Genomic DNA, 20,741 nt, shown 5'->3' on the forward strand with positions numbered 1-20,741 from the left:
CTCCCAATCATTGACTACAGCGATATTATCCTACAAGGCCTCTCTCAGGAAAACTCACGACGTCTGGAACTGGTCATGAATGCTTGCGTCCGATATATCTGTGACGTTCCACTTTTTGATCACATTTCACCAGCATATGCAAAATTGTCCTGGCTGCGTGCAGACAAATGCAGAGATTTCCATACACTCTGTCTCATTCACTGCCTTACAAATGTACACTGTCCCTCATATCTCTCCTCGTCCTTAACACTTATGTCAGAACAACATGACAGAAACACACGTTCCCGTCATAATAAAATCCTCTCTGTTCCACTGCATCGCTCAGTCACCTTCTACAAGTCCTTTACAGTAGTAGGAACCCGACTCTGGAATAGCCTCCCTCGTTACGTTAGAGAACTTAAAAACATGTCCGGCTTCAAAAAACAGTTAATGACGTATCTACTTATGCAACAGTAATGCCTTCCTCTGTACATGAATGCACTTCACCTCATTACTTCCCTCTTTCCCCCTCCTTAAATCTCCCTTCCCCAAAACTCGCTATACTAGTAAACATCTACTTTATACACCAAGATATTAATGTACATCTGCACAAATCTTCAGAACTATTGCCAATTTTTCTCATGTTTATCATTATTATTTGATTTTTTTATTATTATTGCTTTTATCATAATTTGTATGTATAGCACCTGTTGTAAAAATACTGCCAGTACTTATTAGGTCTTAGTCATTACTCTTTATTCATATTGTGACTAGAGTAATCTAATTTTATTTAAACTATGGTCATGATGTAATTCTGATGTGTGAAACACTGGTCCGATGTAAGAGAGGGCCTGATGGCCCTAATCTGATCAGGTTAAATAAATAAATATTGTTACTCCATTTCAGTCTGAAGAACAAACACTAGAGTTGCAGTTGATGGGAAAATATTTTTTGTGTCATGCCAGTAGGCCAGCTTCTAATTTTCCATGGTGAATTTTTTGGTAATATGTGCACCTTTTCATTTTATCCTGATATCATAAACAGATTTATTTTTTGTGCAAAATTCTGGCTGTTAGGTGTGCAATTTGTGCTTAATTTCTTATGACCAGCCCAAGGTAAGTGTTTAGAAATTGTTTATAGGCTAGCTCCAGCTGCTCATTTAGAATGCACTGGTGTGAACTGATGGTGTGAATATACACTTGCTCTAAGAGGTCCATTTTCTTGCCTTTGTTAGCTGTATGTTAACATCTGTAAGTAGTCATTAATATTAGAAACAGTGTCCACATTGATTCACGTGAATTTATTTAAATTTTTTAATCTAAAGGCACTCATGTGTTCACAATATCTCATACTGAAGCTTCTGCCAGTCCATCCAAGAGAAAAGCTGTTGCACTGGTCACAAATTATTAATTCCCGATTTTTCAAGGCCTATATTTATGACTTTGATACAACAATGCATAGTGTAACTGGTGCAGAAACTTATTTGAATTCCCGTTCTTCAGAAAAGATTGGAAACTTGGTATTAGATTGTGCCTAGCATGGGAATGCAAGCAGATAGTTCTTTTCTGCCAAGGAGAAAGAAATCAATACCAGCAAAACTGAAGCTAAAAACAATGGCTATCGGCCACAAGTAATTGACTGCCTATATACAAGGTGCGGCAGAACCGACTAAGCAGTTTTAAGGAGCAATAAAAAGTAAATCTGGATGTATGAAGAAAAAATGTTTCTATTTTCTAAATTAGTACAATATATCACTGTACATTCATTTAGTTTTGAAAATAATGTCCTCAAGATGGCACCCGTTAGTATGAATACATTGTTGTAGATGATCCCTGAAGTCTCGAGCAGCTCTTGCACACACACATGAAGTGTGGCATTCACTTCGTCAATAATCCACTCTTTTAACTCTGGTAGGTTGTGAGGGCGACTTTTGAAAACCTTTTCCTTCAGATATCCCCAAAGAAAGTAGTCACAAATGCTCAAATTTGGTGACTGCGCAGGAGACTCGACATCACCCCTCAAAAAGATGAGGCGTCCCAGAAACATTTCTCCCAAAACATCAAGTGAAATTCGAGATACGTGAGCAGTAGCTCCATCCTGAACTACAAGTCCCCCAGTCCATGTTCTTCAACAATCTCATCCATTCTGGGTTGCAGAAAATTTTGCAACATTGAAACATAATGTGTGGAATTCACTGTCACGGCCAGTCCTTCCTCCTCAAAAAAGTAAGGGCCTGCCACACCAAATTGTGATATGGCACACCACACTGTCACTTTAGGAGAATGCCGCAGTCTTTCATGAATAATTCATTGGTTATTTTCAGCCCAGTAGCTAAAGTTTTGCTTACCCACACACCCACTAAGATGAAAATGTGCCTCGTCACTAATGAAGAAAGCTCCATGCGGAGGGATCTGAGCAAGCATTTGCTCACACAGATTTTGACGGTTGGCGTAGTTTGCTGGGTATAATTCTTGAGCAAGCATTATTTTGAAAGGATGAAACTTCAAATGATATTGCAGAATCCTTCTCAAACTGGGGTCTGAAATCTCCAATGCAACATCATATTGTCGAGCAGAACATTGTGGTGACTGTTGAACTGCTGTTCTCACCCACTGCACATTTTCTGGCATTCTGATGGATCTGTGTCGGCCATGTGTATCTATTCTTAGTGTGCTACCAGTTTCCTCCAATTGCCGAACCCAGGACCGAACTGTGTTTGCATTAGGAATCGCATTGTTGCGTGAAATGTTGAAGTGTTGTCGAAAAGCTCGTCGTGTAGCAATGACAGATCTGTTGTTTTCATAATATGCACAAACAGCAAAACCAAGATGTGCAGCAGTCCAGACCATGTTGGCTACTGAAAAGGGGTCAACAACTGAACAAAGGCAGACCACGTGCAACTGCCTACCCCCACCACAGCCCCAGCGGTAATCGATAGTAACTGCTTACTCGGTTCTGCCGCAACCTGTATAAAATTAAAGCTAGTAAATCACCTGCAGTAAATTCATAACCACAAGCAGAAAAGGAATTATTTACATGCTTAATCTTCCTCAGCATAATCTCATATTGAGTTGCCAATCTTTTCCAAAGGACAGAAGCTCAAATAATTTCTGTACCATTGACAGTGTGCAATGTAACGCCAAAAACAACAGTGTAGGCCTTGAAAAATAAAGAATTTACAAGACTGTTTGTAACAATTGCCTCGGCTTTTATCTTGGACAGACCGACAAAAGCTTCAGTATAAAATACTGTGAACAAATGAATGCCTTTAGATTTAAAAATTTATCAAAATCTGCAATAGCCATTAACATGATTCAATATGGACACACGGTTTCTAACATTAATGATAACTTACAGACATTATATACTGTAGTACCCAAGTAACACATGAAACCAATCCAAGTAACACGTACTTGGCTGTAGTCATAAACCTCTGAATAACAACAGAAATATGACTCTCCTGAATCCACGCTTTACAAGACACAGAACAACTGGTGTGAATAGCACAACTGGATGAACATATAGAAGCACCATCAGTGCTGCCATACACGTATATATGTGCAAATCTGCAACAGATTGTCCAGCAGAGTTGAAGGCCTGCTCAGCGCTTGATGGCACCACTGGAGACAGGGTGCCATCACCATCTCTGCGCAGTCATCAGCAGACAGGTCCCAGTGTGGAGAAAATGGGGCCAAACCCGACGGCGACAATGGCAGAGGCAATGATGACGAGGGGGCCGGTGGCGGCGGCCCGGCCAGAACAGGAGGCTGCGGCAATGGACTGAAGGCCGAAGACAGATCGGGAGCCAGCACTGGGAAATTCAAATCTCTGGGCACCACACACGGAAGAGGCAGCCGAAGAGATGGTGGCACCTCCGTAGCAGGTGACAACAGGCTTGAGGCGGCAGGTGGAGGGGCGTGCTGCAGTGACAGGGGCTGCACCTGTGAACCAGTAGCTTCCAGCAGCAAGCGGGGGCACAACTGATCAAAGTGGTGCAAAGCAGCCTCGAGGCCATACAGGTATCACAAAGACGGCATCCCTGGCAGCAGACAACAGCGGCTGGTATCCACATGGGCAGGTGACCGAACCCTCGTGCCCACACTGGTGATTCCGGAGCAGAGTGGCCAGATGAACCCAACTGTGGCAAGTGTGGCGCAGGCCGCAGAAGTTGGGGAAGTGCGCTCGGCTGCCAGTTGTGAAGCAACTCGGCTGGTCTCTGATCCCCCATAGGCGTGAAGTGATAGGTGCTCAGAAATAGGAGAAGGGCATCGTTTGGTGGAGAATCCACAAAAAACTTTTTCATTTGGGACTTCAATGTATGCACTAGTCATTCCACCTCGCCATGTCATTGAGGGTGGAATGGCAGAGCCATAACATGACAAATGCCATGATGGGAACAAAACAGTTGAAAGGTGTGGGAAATGAACTGTGGCCCATAATGGGAAACTAAGGTAAGAGGCAAATGCCCAATAAAAACAAGCCTCAAAAGTGTACGAATTCTAACATCAGCCGAAGTCGACGCACACAGGGGAAAGTGAGAGAATTTATCCACAACCGAGAGCCAATAGGTATCAAAGCAGAAGTCTACATGGATGCATTCCAGTGGCTAGCACAGATTAGGCCAAGGACACCCTGGGAGCTGCCTGTTGTTGGGCACACTGCTCACAAGCCATGACGAAACACACAACTGCATCAAAAAACCCTGGCCAAAAACCATGTCAACTAGCTAAAAGTTTAGTGTGCAAAACTCCCCAATGGCTCTGTCGAGAAGGCATAAAACCTCGGACAGTAACACATCGGGAGTGTTCACTCTGGGAGAGAGGTCTCTTGTGAACAACAGCGAAACACTGTCGAAAACAGAGAGGCGATACCATAAGGTAAAACAATTTTGCACAGGATCCAAAGCCCGACCTGTTTGTTTATCTGGCCAGCCACGTTGAACAAACTGGACCATCTGGCAAAGAACACAGTCAGTGGCAATGGCAGCTACTACGCACGAGCTCGTAATTGGGAAACCCTCGACCATGCCTCGCATTTCAATTACAAGATGGAAACAAAGCAATTCTTCACAATCAAACGGTCAAAATTGGATTTCGTAATTTTAACGAGACAAGAACAGTGCCCAGCATTGTAGGTGGAGTGCTGCACTGTCAGACAAGGTAGTTTGAGGATTAAACATGGAAACCAAGAGTTTATGGTCAGTCATGAGGTGAAACTTGGATCTACAGGAAAGAACGTGAAATTTCCAGAGAGCCTAGGCTATGGCAAGAGCCTCTTTTTCCACCTGAGAGTAACGCTGCCGGGACTGAGTAAGAGATTTAGAGGTGAAAGGAACAGCTTGTTCAGCCAGTGGCATATCAGTGCAGTAGGACTGCACCGAGGCCACGCTGGGGGGCATCAGTCACCTCGACTAGGGGCTGGTTCAAACAGAACGCAGCTAAACAAGGGGCTGAGAGTAGTTTGGATTTCAACATTAGAAAAGCACATTCACAATGCGGGCTCCAGCAAAAAGGTATGTAACTGATGGGCAAATGTGGCCACCTCCGGCAGGAATTCATGGTAGTAGGATATCTTCCCTAGGAAAGCCTGAAGTGTCTTCGTGAATGGGGGAGGGGTAGGGAGGCAGTGGCATAGATGTAACAGTGGAGATGCAGTCTGGCAGAGGGCACACCACATTCTGCCTAACCTCAAATCCCAAATAAACAATAGAAAGATGAGAAAACTGAGATTTTGTGAGGTTACACCATAAGCCTGCGGATTGTAAGACAGAAAACAAAGGGCATAAATTTTTCAAGTGATCAGACATGGAGAGGCCCTTGACAACAATATCACACAAATAATTAAGCAACCCAAAGCAGACATAGTCAGTGGCTCTAAAAATCATTAGAAAATTGCAGGGGTGCTAACCACACTAAAAGGAAGGTACAAATATTGTTGGACCCCAACAGGAGTATCCAAAACCAGAACTTGCTGAGATTCTTCGTCCGCAGGAATCTGAGGATAAGCTTCACAAAAATCAATTTCAGAAAAGTACTGGCCACCTGATATTTTTGCCAACAGTTTCTTCTGGCACGAGGGAGGATGTGTATCCACAATCAATTGCACGCTGACAGTAGTACTGAAGTCAGGACAGAAGCAAAGTTTCCCTGATGGCTTCCAAACTACAACCATTCACAAACCATAACAGGTTGCACCAACCCCAAAGACTGAAGTCTGCCCGATTCTGTTTTCACTTGATCTTTCAGGGTGACAGGAATAGGACACACCCATCAAAAATGAGGCCGAGGAGTGGATTTCAAAGAAATATGAGCAGAAAAATCTGTAACACACCATCCACCTTCAGAAAACGAGTCAGAAAACATCTCGCACAGCATTTCCAATTGAGAATGTAGTATCTGATTGCGCACAAGGTGAATTGTTTATGTGACAGAAAATCCAAATGCTGAGATGCGTCCATCCTAGCAAGTTCTCAACACCAACATCAGCAACCACCAAAAAATGGAATGAACCACTGACTTTTAAGAGACAGATGCCATAAATTGTTCCAACAGAACAATGTTCTGTTTATTATAACGGACCAACTTCTATGTGACCAGTGTCAACAGTGGTGTACCTAAATTAACATTGATTTGAGAATTCAATAACGTCACTGCACCACCTTTGTTGACCTATAGCCACTAGGCGAAAAACACTTAACTCTATAAACAACTTGGGAGAAGTCACAAGTGTTGGAGTCATACAGTTCATGTACATGTCCACATCCTGAGCAACCTTAACCATACGACACATGAAGACAAGGTGGCTTTTCTTCCTGAAAGCATAACAAGTAGCCCAGTACTTATGGCACAGAAACGTTCCTGCTGGACAAAACAGAAAGAACAAGATCGAAACAGAGAATGCCGACACTGGTGCCGTGGTGGTTGGAGATGTTTTGACTGGCCTTGATCAGCTTGGCATTTGGTCCGCATGTTCACCGCCACCACTGCTGCTTCCTCAAGCAAGCTGTCTGTCATCCTAGAGGGCACATCTTGTGGCACTACTGCCACTTCAACCCAGACTTCAATTTGGTCACTTGCTGCCTGGGAAACTTCGAGAGATTGTGCTATTTGGGAAATTTTTGCCAACGGGGGGTTTTCACAAGAGTAAAGCCTTCTGGCACACTTCCTTATCTGGATAATTGAGTCATGCACTATGGAACCTACATAAAAGTCATAATGGGGATCAGTAACAAATTGACACTTACGGGTAAGGCTGTGAAGTTGGGCTGCTCAGACCCTGTATGACTGATTTGGTTTCTTGCAGCATCATTAGAATTTAACTCGTGCCGCTATGACACGCATTTGTTTGTGATGGACAATAAACTGCACACGTGATCAAAAGTAAGAGCTGCCGGTTCTTTTGAAGGGGCAAGCTGACACCTTAATTGATACACCTTAGGTGGAATCCATGAGAGAGAGAAGGCCTTGCACAAATTCGAGTCTGTCACACCATAAACCAAAAAATGGTGCCTGAGTCTTTATTTGTAAGCTTCCGAATCCTCAGGTGAATCATCATATAGAGGAAAACTAGGTGGATAAACTGATGGAATGGTACCCTCTCTGTTGATGGAAGCCGACAAGATCATCACGGCTGAAATAAGCTGTTCAATTAGGGCTGGTAGCAAGGCATCAATAGTGGCCAACTTGATGAAGCAGCACTTAAAGATTGCATAAGCGGAAACCATTCCAAACTTGTCACCATTTGTGTAGTAACCAAGTAACACGTGAAACCGATCTGAGTAACACAAATATGGCTGTATTCATAAACCTTTGAACAATAACAAAAATAAACCTCTCTGAGTCCACAGATTACCAGACACAGAACAACTGTGTGAACGGTACAGCTCAATGAACATTGAGCAGGTCCATCAGCGCTGCTCTGCGCATATATATGAGGTGGGTAGCCTCCAGCAGTCAACCCATGCTAATATATAAGGCAGCTAATTCAAACACACACACTGCCAACACCATATTCGGCGCACACACACACACACACACACACACACACACACACACACACACACACACACACACACACACTAGCACCAGGATCGGCACTTACCACTAACAACAGCAAGAAACTGGACCTCTCAGAGAAGCTCAATACATACGAGGGCAGTTCAATAAGTAATGCAACACATTTTTTTTCTGAAACAGGGGTTGTTTTATTCAGCATTGAAATACACCAGGTTATTCCCCAATCTTTTAGCTACACAACACTATTTTTCAACGTAATCTCCATTCAATGCTACGGCCTTACGCCACCTTGAAATGAGGGCCTGTATGCCTGCACGGTACCATTCCACTGGTCGATGTCGGAGCCAACGTCGTATTGCATCAATAACTTCTTCATCATCCGCGTAGTGGCTCCCAGGGATTGCGTCCTTCATTGGGCCAAACATATGGAAATCCGACGGTGCGAGATCGGGGCTGTAGGCTGCATGAGGAAGAACAGTCCACTGAAGTTTTGTGAGCTCCTCTTGGGTGCGAAGACTTGTGTGAGGTCTAGCGTTGTCGTGAAGAAGGAGAAGTTCGTTCAGATTTTTGTGCCTACGAACACGCTGAAGTCGTTTCTTCAATTTCTGAAGAGTAGCACAATACACTTCAGAGTTGATCGTTTGACCATGGGGAAGGACATCGAACAGAATAACCCCTTCAGTGTCCCAGAAGACTGTAACCATGACTTTACCGGCTGAGGGTATGGCTTTAAACTTTTTCTTGGTAGGGGAGTGGGTGTGGCGCCACTGGGCTGTTAGCTGAAAGGCTGTGTGTCTCTGACAAAGGACACTGAAGTACCTTAATAGGAACTGAAAGAACAAATGGTCACGTGAGTCTCAACTTTAACACCAATGATGATTTGTCGAGATGGTAGCCTGTTAGTGAAGTGATATGTGCAGATTTGTCAGTAACATATGCATCACAATAGAATGGAAGTAGCATGTGTTTAGCAATCCTGAAGTTCTAAAGCTACAGGCATACACCCCCTTGTCAGCAATACTCTCAAATGGAATCAGTGAATACTGTGAAAGCTGTGCAAAGGTAATGAAAGCAAGCCGTATGAATTCTTATTTCCCATTAACAGGAATTTCAGCAGAATTTTAATACATAAAAGTGAAACACCTGGAGAGGTTGCTATTATGCTTCTTTTAATCACCACTGCAAACCCGATCATCCAGACTTTTAGAGAGGTGAATAATAAATCATCTCCACCAGGAACCTATCAGAAAAATAAAGTTTCTACACACTATGTGACTACAAATCAAATAACACGTAGATTGTTGGATTTTTTTTTTATCATTTCTTAATTTATGGTTTCAAGCAATGGCACAAGAATGTAAGATTTAGATTCAACATTGGAAATCATTCTACTCCTAACTCCAAGTCCATCATGCTAAACACTATGTGATCAAAACTATCAAGGCACCCTCAAAAACATAATTTCTCATATTAGGTGCATTGTGCTGCCATCTACTGCCAGGTACTCCATATCAGCAACCTCAGTAGTCATTAGACATCGTGAGAGAGTAGAATGGGGCACTCCGCGGAACTCACGGACTTCTAACTTGGTCAGGTGATTGGGTGCCACTTGTGTCATAGGTCTGTACGCGAGATTTCCACACTCCTAAACATCCCTAGGTCCACTGTTTCCTATATGATAGTAAAGGGTGGGCCAACACCATATTAAATTTCAGCACTACTGATGGAGGGTACCACAAACTACATGACATAGTGTAGCATAAAGATGATGTAGTGACCGTGTACATTTTCCTGGCACATTAACAGAAGAAATTCTTGTTGGGTTTTCAGCCGGATCAAACAGTCATCTGCACACAATACTTCCGCAGTCCACATGGTTGTTATCACCAGGTGAGAGAAGCTACGCCATTCTTGTCAATGACTGATTCAAACCATGAATGACAGAACCTTTATATGCAGCAAAAATATGAAAGCACATTATCTCAGCGCATGTGCTTTCATATTTTCACTGCATTTAAAGATACTGTCACTCATCAGTTATCAGCGAGAGGGACTTATCTTTTCTCACCTGATGATGGCGACCAGATGGACTGCGGAAAACTCCAAAGTTGAGCTCCGAGTTATTTATCAACTTGTCTGACGTCTGTGACACTTGTCTACACAGTGTCTTCCCTTCCCCATTTACTTTACAGAGTGAGGTGGTACAGTGGTCAGCACACTGGACTCGCATTCAGGAGTACTACTGTTCAATCCCGTGTCCGACCATCCTGATTTAGGTTTTCCGTGATTTTCCTAAAATCACTTCAGGCAGACACCGGGATGGTTCCTTTGACAGGGCACGGCCAACTTCCTTCCCCATCCTTCTCTAATCCGATGAGACCGATGACCTTGTTGTTTGGTCTCTTCCCCCAAATCAACCCAACCCATTTACTTTAATTTACTGGGACTGTTGTTCTAAGGCTCAAGAGCCCCTTCAGACATTTCAGGTTGGGCATTGCCCTGTTTAAGTTCTATGTTTCCACTGCTGGTGTATGAAAAGCCAACATAACATTAGAAAATACACAGTTGTATCTCAACTACAATTATTATTAATGACATACTTTCACACACACACATGAGAGATCGATAATATTCACACACACACAGAAAGAGAGAAAGAGAGAGAGAGAGAGAGAGAGAGAGAGAGAGAGAGAGTGATAACATTCACATATGCTGTACCTGAGTTGTGTTGCGCTGAAAACTTCAAGAATATCTGGTATTGTGGACGGAAGATACTTTAAGCAGGCACCTTGAACCAGCAGTGTGCTGTCCGTATTGTAACACATTAAGCTGGTTATGCTTTGCAACAACTGTTGCAGACAAGTTTCAAATTCTGCTTGGCCTTTTCCTTCATTCAACCTGAATAAAAACAAACACAAATTCATAACCAAGTGGAACTGCATTTAGTGTGATCTGCTTCCTGCATAAATATCTTACTTTTCTCATCAAAGATTTATTTAAGTTTTGTGTGCACTTACTATAAATATCAACAATAAAAGATAACTGCAGTGGTCTAAAGTTTTCTTGACAGGAGCAAGGAGGAACAGTGAAGGATGAAGGAGAAATATGGTACACTGATTAACACATCCACGCCTAAAGGGCAGAGTACATCTGTAAATGGGGTAAACATCAACACAATGACATTAAAGTCAATAAGAAATATATTTACAATGTGTGTCCAGACATACAGGACACAACAAAAATTCTCAGCCGAGATGCATCTCTTCAGCAAGGGTGCACACAAACATGGAACTATGTTGGGAGAGGATTCGGTGTTGTGCAAGTTCTTGAAATAATGTTTAATGTTATCAAAATCTGGGAACCATAAATATGAATTTCCCTAGTTTGTGAAACATAGAAATGTACTTTCAATTAGGATAATTACAACATAAAAATTCAAAGTCAGGTCATTGTGTGACAGACAAAATTAATATAATGCACCACATTAAAAAGGTGTAGCACCATCTTAGGTACAGATGATGTGAATTGTGGTTTTTTAAGACACTGTGAATTAATATGAACATTTTATTGCAATATAATAGAAGTTTACAACAGAGGAAGCAGCTCACAGTGTGTCCGAAAAAAAGCTGGTACTGTAAAAGCACAACAGACAGCCACTACAGACAACCAGTCACTGTTGACAAGTGCAAATAATCCAGAATGAGATTTTCACTCTGCAGCAGAGTGTGCGCTGATATGAAACTTCCTGGCAGATTAAAACTGTGTGTCGGACCGAGGCTCGAACTCGGGACCTTTGCCTTTCGCAGGCAAGTGCTCTACCATCTGAGCTACCCTAGCACGACTCACAACCCATCCTCACAGCTTAACTTCTGCCAGTACCTCGTCTTGTCTCCTACCTCCCAAACTTCACAGAAGCTCTTCTGCGAACCTTGCAGAACTAGCACTCCTAGAAGAGGTAGGAGATGAGGTACTTGCAGAATTGAAGCTGTAAGGACAGGTCGTGAGTCGTGCTTGGTTAGCTCAGATGGTACAGCACTTGCCCACGAAAGGCAAAGGTCCCGAGTTCGAGTCTCAATCTAGCACACAATTTAATCTGCCAGGAAGTTTCAGTGCAAATAATGTTTTTCCTTTGCTTTTTTGCACTTCATACTCAAGCAAAAACTGTTGGGAAGCTTTTTTTGCCAACTATGTTACTTCAGCACCAATTAATGCGATTTTCAGATTCAGTTTTCCTAAGTTCTGGAGAGACTTACTTCTTGTTACCTACTTATCAATATCACTGTGATTATCTGTGTAAATGAATAATATGTTGGGGAAAAACAGTGATCATTAGTCGATCACTAAGTAAAGTATACCTCAAACAGATTAGAAGATATGTTAATGGAGAAATTGTTTGACTGGAATTTGTATCAATAGTTATCTAGAATTAGTAGCTGCTGTAAGCAGCACAGTGTCCAGTGAGAATGGGAGCTGTTTTTCTGGTATTGTGGTGGTAAATTGTTTTCACTGCTTGATGACTAGGTTCTATGTTGATGATGAAATAGATGCTATGGTTAACGTTCCGCTGATTTACCTGCAAGTAGATATTTTGGAACTGTAGGAAGCACAGAATAGCATTATCTTCTACTTAAAGAACAGGCTGCTTTGTGTATCCACTACTTACTGGACCAAGGCTCTTTGGGATATTTATGTATAGTGAGACACTAATAACTGAAGTAGGAAAGTTTTTCTTTAGCGTGTAACAAATACGCTAAAATTAGCTGCGGAACTTGTTTAATTTTTAGGAAAGGTCAACAGTAGGTTGATTCGGGAAACACTAGCTAGTTAGTCTAAGACAGTGTCTATATACAAGGAAGAAAAAATAAAAAGTAAATTTTTCTCAGGATAAAACTCAAAGAGGTTATTCAGTAAATTATTTTTCTAGTTACCCCAGAATATATTTCACACTTGATTGTAAAAGATAATAAACAGAAAATATGTTTTAATTTCCTCTGCAAAGACTGTAATGAAGTCAAAGTAGTTATTTAACTCAGAGGAAAATATACACTGCATGTACTGCTCTTAGCACTATATGAGAAGCAATTAAATCTGATAAGGGAAAGCAGTTATGCCATCAGATGTATGGGGTAAAACTTTATATAAAAGAAAAGGTTTTATATGAGGGAAAATCACCTTATAAATTACTAAATATGTAGGAGAAACCAGATATGAAGCAAGTTATCCATGACTGTAGCAGCGTTGTTGGATTGTTGCTGCATTTGTACTGGCAAAGGAAGGATGATAAGCGAAAAGAAACTTTTTCCATGGCTGATGACTAAGGATGATACTGATTAATTAATAATGAAGGAGATGTCTTAACTTACTACTGATTAGGGTGACACATAGATCTTTGTTTACATATTTTTTAAGAAATGAAAGAATGAGATTGGTACACGCCTGTAGTAGGTTCCGATAAAAAACACTGTAGTACTGTGCATTCCTTGACTTATTAGTTTTAGAGAAAGATGTGCAACAGATCCATAATGATAATAATGATAATAATAATAATAATAATAATAATAATAATCCCAGTACCCGAACGGCTACATTTCTATTACCTTATCTGAGCTTATATGATTTTTATAAGGGTTGTTTGGTTTTCGTGGTGTATAATAAGCAGTGATAGAGTGGATAATAATTTTGGAGTGTTTATAAATTGTGACTTCTCTCAAACAATCTGATTTTGCTATCAGTAAAAGTGTATGAGTTGCTTTCAATACCTGATCAATATAGTAGTGACAGGGAACCCCAATGGGGCATCACAAAGTCAATTAATTGTCACTAAAAATGAATTCATGATTATGAGGCCTGCAACAAATTATCTTCAGTATGCAATCATGCCCTGTGATAATTCAGAGTTAAGTAGCTGAAATTAGGTCTTAGTGCTTGAAAACTTATTCATGTCATGGGAACATTTTTTTTCAAGCATGACTACTAGATTCATGCACAAAATGATTACAACAAATTTGGTTGTGGTCCATATTAGCTACTGGTACATTCTACAGCAACTATGGTGAGTAATCAATAGGTAAGAACATTGCATTTTACATCTACTTCTACAGCCACACTCTGCAAGCCACTATAAAGTGCATTGCAGCAGATATTTCCCATTATACCAATTATTAGGGCTTTTTTCCTGTTCCATTCACATATGGAGTCCTGGTAAGAATGACTGCTTAAATGCCTCTGTGTGCACTGTAATCAATCAAGCCTATAGGAGCAATACCTAGGAGGTTTTAGTATATTCCTAGATTAATCATATAAAAGTTGGTACTTTAAACTTTTTTTCACAGTATAGTTTGTGTCTATCTTTCAATATCTCCCAGTTCAGTTCTTTCAGAATCTCCAAGATGCTCTCCCATGGGTCAAACAAATGTATAACATTTCATTTTGCTCTTCTTTGTATATGTTCAATATTCCTGTTAATCCTTTCTAGTATGGGTCTCAAACACTTGAGCAAAATTGTAGGATGGGTCGCATGCTCTGTAAGCGATCTCCTTCAAAGACTTATTGCATTTCCCTAGTGTTCTGCAACAATGAACTGAAGTCTGCCATCTGCTTTTACTCACAACTGAACCTATGTGAGCATTTTATTTCACTTCTGCACACATTGTTACTCCTCCGCAAGTTGACTGATTCCAAGCATTACTCATTGTCACTGTAGTAATAAGACAATATGTTTTCTAACATACATAGTTACATATTTCTGAACATTTAAAGCAATGGATCCAGGTGTGAATGCTGGTCCAGTACATAATTTTAATCTGTTGGGAAGTTTCAATATCTGGGGACTGATTCTATAATAATATTTTCAACAATGACACTGAAAAGATACTTTGAATTATAGACTCTGAATCCTAAATGTAAAATTCATCTTCTCTTGGCTGTTATTGGCATTTTCAGGTAAATCTGTCAGAACAGCACAATTTCCTAGCCACTGTAAAACAGTCTTACATTCTTTTTCCACAGAAAAACTTGCAACAAATATTTTTCTCACCACTTTAATTCAGTCACACTTTTCTACTCTGGAGCTCTTTCTTGTATGTAGCTATCTTTTATTATTGTGGAACTAAACTGGAAAAAATGTTTCGAAAGGTGACGAACAAAGAATTGTAAGAAAATGAGCACAACAAATGGAAATTCAGTTCTTATTTTCTGTTTAAAAATTATAGCTATACATAAAAACAAAATCTACATATTACAACTTACTCTGCAAAAAGCTGCCGTGATCGTACCACAAAACGCATGCAGTACTGCAAAGACTTCATTGTTCTCAACAACATGTCTTTGTCTTGACTATCTGTTGAACTGGCATTATCAATATGATACTTCAGAACAACAATCAATTTACTGTAAATGGTAAAAGCACAGAATTAATAAATGATGTATTGCAAGCAATAATATAATTACATATACATCAATATTAATAACAGATTCTTGTATTACCTCTGTTGTTTTCCCCAAAAGGTACACTGTAAACAACAATGCCAAAAATATCTGGACAACTTCTGTCATTGGAAAAATTGTAACATGTATTGCATATGCAGTCCCAGAAAAGGAATAGATTTATAGTAGTGCAAGTAGATTTGAATGGAAATTATGCAAAGAAAGGGTAAAAGGTCAGGGCTGGGAGCAATATAAGATATACAAGCTAACATACAAGGTGTACATAAAGTCCGGGAACAATTTCAATTATTTATTGCACAAGAACAAAACATTGTACAGATATCATACATATGTCATTTTGAAGAGAAACTCTGAACGTTTTTTTCCATGTATACTGCCACAGCATAGTTTGGTCATTTGCCGATAGTCAACGCTCGTCACAAACATGGTGAGTTCAGGTGCGAACCGAGATTTCTGTATGTTGAAGTTCATCAAATGGCCTCCCCAATCACCAGATCTCACTCCGTGTGATTTTTTTCTGTTGGGACATGTTAAAGATCTAGTGTATGTACCGCCTCTACCATGTGATGTAGCAGAGCTCCAGTAGAGAATTCGGGAAGCGACTGCCACGGTCGACGATGCCATGCTGGGATGGGTATGGCAAGAATTCAATTACCCTATTGACATCTTCCACTCATGGTTTGCATATCGAATGTTTGTAAAAATTTTCAGAGTTTCTATTCAAAATGCAATATGTATGACATCTGGACAGTGTTTGGTTTTTGTGCAGTAAATAACTGAAAGTGTTCCCGGACTTTATGTACACCCAGTATTGCCAGCTCAGGGATGGAAAACAACTGGTAAAACTGCTTAAGTTGATAAAACAAAGAGAGAGTGAGGAAACAAATAAAAAGGAGGAATAGGGAGTAGTGGCACTGAACGAATTTAAGTGAAAAATTGGAGAGCATACAGAAAGCAACACAACACACTAAAACAAAGAAAGCAGATAAAAAGTTTTTTTTTTTTGGGGGGGGGGGGAGTGTTTGGGCTAAATGTTACAACACAATGAAGACAAAATAAAAGGGAAGTCGGGAAGGAGGAACATGGAATCAAGTTTTCCAAACAGATGATTGATGGGTGCCACAGATAGTACAGAGATGTTATATTACAGAGTTCAGGGACTGAGGGAAACATACCATCAGAATGAATCTGGCAAAGAAATACAGGAAAAAGCCCAGGAGCAACTATTTGCAAACAACCCCCACTGAAAAAGCAGATAAAGAAAGATACAGTTTCTTGTGTATAAAACTACAAACATAATGTACATCATTATTTATTTTCTCTAGAATAGTTACTTATGGTTTCCTGAAGCAGCTTTGTAACTTTTATTTCCCTTGAAAGTTTCCTACAATTTTCCACTATTCCAATGGCAGAATAGACCTCATTGCAACTGAGGTCATTACAAGCACAATGTTTTTCCATGTATTGTAGTTTATATAGACCTTTCTTTATAGAGCACTTGACTCATTTGACAGAAGTGTAGTGCAACTCGGTACTGATATTTTTTCTTAAACCACTTCCAGTTAATGTCAGGATGGTTCTACAAGCAAGTTTTAGTTATTCCTTGTCAATTTCAGATTAATTTAGCTACTGCTGTTTGAAATTACCTTTCTTGTACATGTGGCTTCCAAATCTAGCACTACTTCTCTTCTTAATGGAGTCACAATTCCAACTCAAACATTGCTTGCAAATACAAAGGCTAAGTAAAATGAATTTGGCAAAATCTGCTATGCTTCTGCAGCAATGAAGATAGATTGGATGTCTTGTAGAGTATATCATAAAATTGTTCTCTAGTAACTGATCTGAGACACCTTTTAGAAATGTACACAAATGAATGACAGATGCAAATTATGATGAGGATGGCACATATATGTTTGCCGATCTCCTTCAAGGTACAAATAGTTGTGATAAAGAATGTAACTGACTCATTTTATGGAGAATGGGAAAGAGGAACTAGTAATGGAAAAGATGACATAAATGACTACATGGCCAAGCACATGAAGGATTTTGCTGCATAATGATACGACCGAAATAACGATAATCAATGATTAACTGGGAAATGGAGTGGTGTATGTGAAGAAATGATAAGGAGGGTATACTTTATACAGAATAGTAGGATTTAGATAACAGGATGACAAGGGATAATACCAGGATATTGGTGCACAACAAATTCTAAATAAATAACTTTTTTTCTTCAAGTATTCACATTTACCCCATGATGGTAAGTGCTGGCTTGGCCATTATGTTTCTTTTAGTTTAACAGTTTGTCTTAATTATGGCAAAGATAACATATAACTCACTTATAGGCAAGAGTTGCACTGAAACTCTCTTGGATGTACAAGTCCAAAACTGGCTGGAAATGTTGGTACTTCCTGTCTGACACCAACCCAATAATAAAAAGCTGAAACAAAAATAAACTGATGAGGGAATCACAAATTATATTAACAATGACAATGAATGATATAATATCACAAAACAACAAGGAGAATGTGAACTAAATTACTGTACAAGCTTCTTCACCTCCCAGTACCTACTGCAACCTACATCCTTCTGAATCTGCTTAGTGTATTCATCTCTTGGTCTCCCTCTACGATTTTTACCCTCCACGCTGCCCTCCAATATTGAACTGGTGATCCCCTGATGCCTCAGAACATGTCCTACCAACCGATCCCTTCTTCTAGTCAAGTTGTGCCACTAATTTCTATTTTCCCCAATTCTATTCAATACCTCCTCATTAGTTATGTGATCTACCCATCTAATCTTCAGCATTCTTCTATTGCACCACATTTCGAAAGCTTCTATTCTATTCCTGTCTAAACTACTTATCGTCCATGTTTCACTTCCATACATGGCTACACTCCACACAAATACTTTCAGAAACGACTTCCTGACATTAAAATCTATACTCAATGGTAACAAATTTCTCTTCTTCAGAAATGCTTTCCTTGCCATAGTGAGTCTGCATTTTATATCCTCTCTGCTTCGACCATCATCAGTTATTTTGCTCCCCAGATACCAAAACTCAACTACTACCTTAAGTGTCTCATTTCCTAATCTAATTCCCTCAGCATCACCTGATGTAATTCCAGTACATTCCAGTATCCTCGTTTTGCTTTTTTTGATGTTCATCTTATATCCCCCTTTCAAGAAACTGTCCATTCCGTTCAACTGCTCATCCAGGTCCTTTGCTGTCTCCGACAGAATTACAATGTCCTCAGCAGACCTCAAAGTTTTTATTTCTTCTCCATGGATTTTAATTCCTACTCTGAATTTTTCTTTTGTTTCCTTTAATGCTTGTTCAATATACAGATTGAATAACATCGGGGAGAGGAAACAACCACTGCTTCCCTTTCATACCCCTCGATTATTATAACTGCCGTTTGGTTTCTGTACAAATTGTAAGTAGCCTTTTGCTTTCTGTATTTTACGTCTGCCAACTACAGAATTTGAAAGAGAGTTTTTTGGTCAACATTGTCAATAGCTTTCTTTAAGTCTACCAATGCTAAAAACATGGGTTTGCCTTTCCTTAAACTATCTTCTATGAGAAGTCATAAGGTCAGTATTGCCTCGCATGTTCCAGAATTTCTACAGAATCCAAACTGATCTTCCCCAAGGTCGGCTTCTACCAGTTTCTCCATTCATCTGTAAAGAATTCGTGCGAGTATTTTGCAGCTGTGACTTATTAAACTGATAGTTCGGTAATTTTCACATCTGTCAACACCTGCTTTCTTTGGGATTGGAATTATTATATTCTTCTTGAAGTCTGAGGGTATTTCGCCTGTCTCATACATCTTGCTCACCAGATGGTAGAGTTTTGTCAGGGCTGGCTCTCCTAAGGCTATCAGTAATTCTAATGGAATTTTGTCTACACCCGGGATCTTGTTTCCACTTAGGTCTTTCAGTGCTCTGTCAAACTCTTCACACAGTACCATATCTCCCATTTCATCTTCATCTATATCCTCTTCCATTTCCATAATATTGTCCTCAAGAACATCGCCCCTGTATAGACCCTATATATATTCCTTCCCCCTTTCTGCCTATCCTTCTTTGCTTAGAACTGGGTTTCCATCTGAGCTGCTAATATTCATACAAGTGGTTCTCTTTTCTCCAAAGGTCTCTTTAATTTTCCTGTAGACAGTATCTATCTTACCCCTAATGATATACGCCTCTACAGCCTTACATTTGTCCTCTAGCCATCCCTGTTTAGCCATTTTGCATTTCCTGTCGATCTCATTTTTGAGATGTTTTATTCCTTTTTGCCTGCTTCATTTACTAAATTTTTATATTTTCTCCTTTCATCAATTAAATTCAGTATTACCCAAGGATTTCTATTAGCCGTAATCTTTTTACCTACTTGATCCTATGGTGCTTTCACTATTTCATCTCTCAAAGCTACCCGTTCTTCTTCTACTGTATTTCTTTCCCCCATTCTTGTCAATCATTCCCTAATGCTCTCCCTGAAACTCTCTACAACATCTGGTTCTTTCAATTTATCCAGGTCCCATTTCCTTAAATTCCCACCTTTCTGCAGTTTCTTCATTTGTAATCTACAGTTTATAACCAATAGATTGTGGTCAGAGTTCACATCTGCCCCTGGAAATGTATTACAGTTTAAAACCTGGTTCCTAAATCTCTGTCTTACCATTATATAATCTATCTGAAACCTGTCAGTATCTCCAGGCTTCTTCCATGTATACAACTTTCTTTTATGATTCTTGAACCAAGTGTTGGCTATGATTAAGTTATGCTCTGTGCAGAATTCTACCAGGCAGCTTCCTCTTTCATTCCTTACCCCCATTCCATATTCACCTACTACGTTTCCTTCTCTTCCTTTTGCTACTATCGAATTCCAGTCACCCATGACTATTAAATTTTCGTCTCCCTTCACTATCTGAATAATTTCTTTTATCTCATCATACATTTTATCAATCTCTTCATCATCTGCAGAGCTAGTTGGCATATAAACTTGTACTAGTGTGGCAGGCGTGGGCTTTGTATCTATCTTGCCCACAATAATGCGCTCGCTATGCTGTTTGTAGTAGCTTACCTGCATACTTATTTTTTTTAATTCATAATTAAACCTACTCCTGCATTACCCCTATTTGATTTTGTATTTATAGCCCTGTATTCTCCTGACCAAAGTCTTGTTCCCCCTGCCACCGAACTTCACTAATTCCCACTATATCTAACTTTAACCTATCCATTTCCCTTTTTAAATTTTCTAACCTATCTGCCCGATTAAGGGATCTGACATTCCACGCT

At 40.0% G+C, this 20,741-nt stretch overlaps 1 protein-coding gene across 1 annotated transcript in view; it reads right to left on the minus strand.

The window, feature by feature from the left end:
- Positions 1 to 20,741, minus strand: part of LOC124787750 (dedicator of cytokinesis protein 1) — a 413,210-nt gene that overhangs the window by 284,348 nt on the left and 108,121 nt on the right. Inside the window, exons 13-15 of the mRNA XM_047254617.1 lie at positions 17,780 to 17,880; positions 15,243 to 15,383; positions 10,713 to 10,892 (exon numbers count right to left, since the gene is read on the minus strand). Of these exons, the coding sequence (XP_047110573.1) occupies positions 10,713 to 10,892; positions 15,243 to 15,383; positions 17,780 to 17,880 (422 nt within the window). The remainder of the gene's footprint in view (positions 1 to 10,712; positions 10,893 to 15,242; positions 15,384 to 17,779; positions 17,881 to 20,741) is intronic.

This window comes from Schistocerca piceifrons, chromosome 3 (assembly GCF_021461385.2).
Source record: "Schistocerca piceifrons isolate TAMUIC-IGC-003096 chromosome 3, iqSchPice1.1, whole genome shotgun sequence".
NCBI lineage: Eukaryota > Metazoa > Arthropoda > Insecta > Orthoptera > Acrididae > Schistocerca > Schistocerca piceifrons.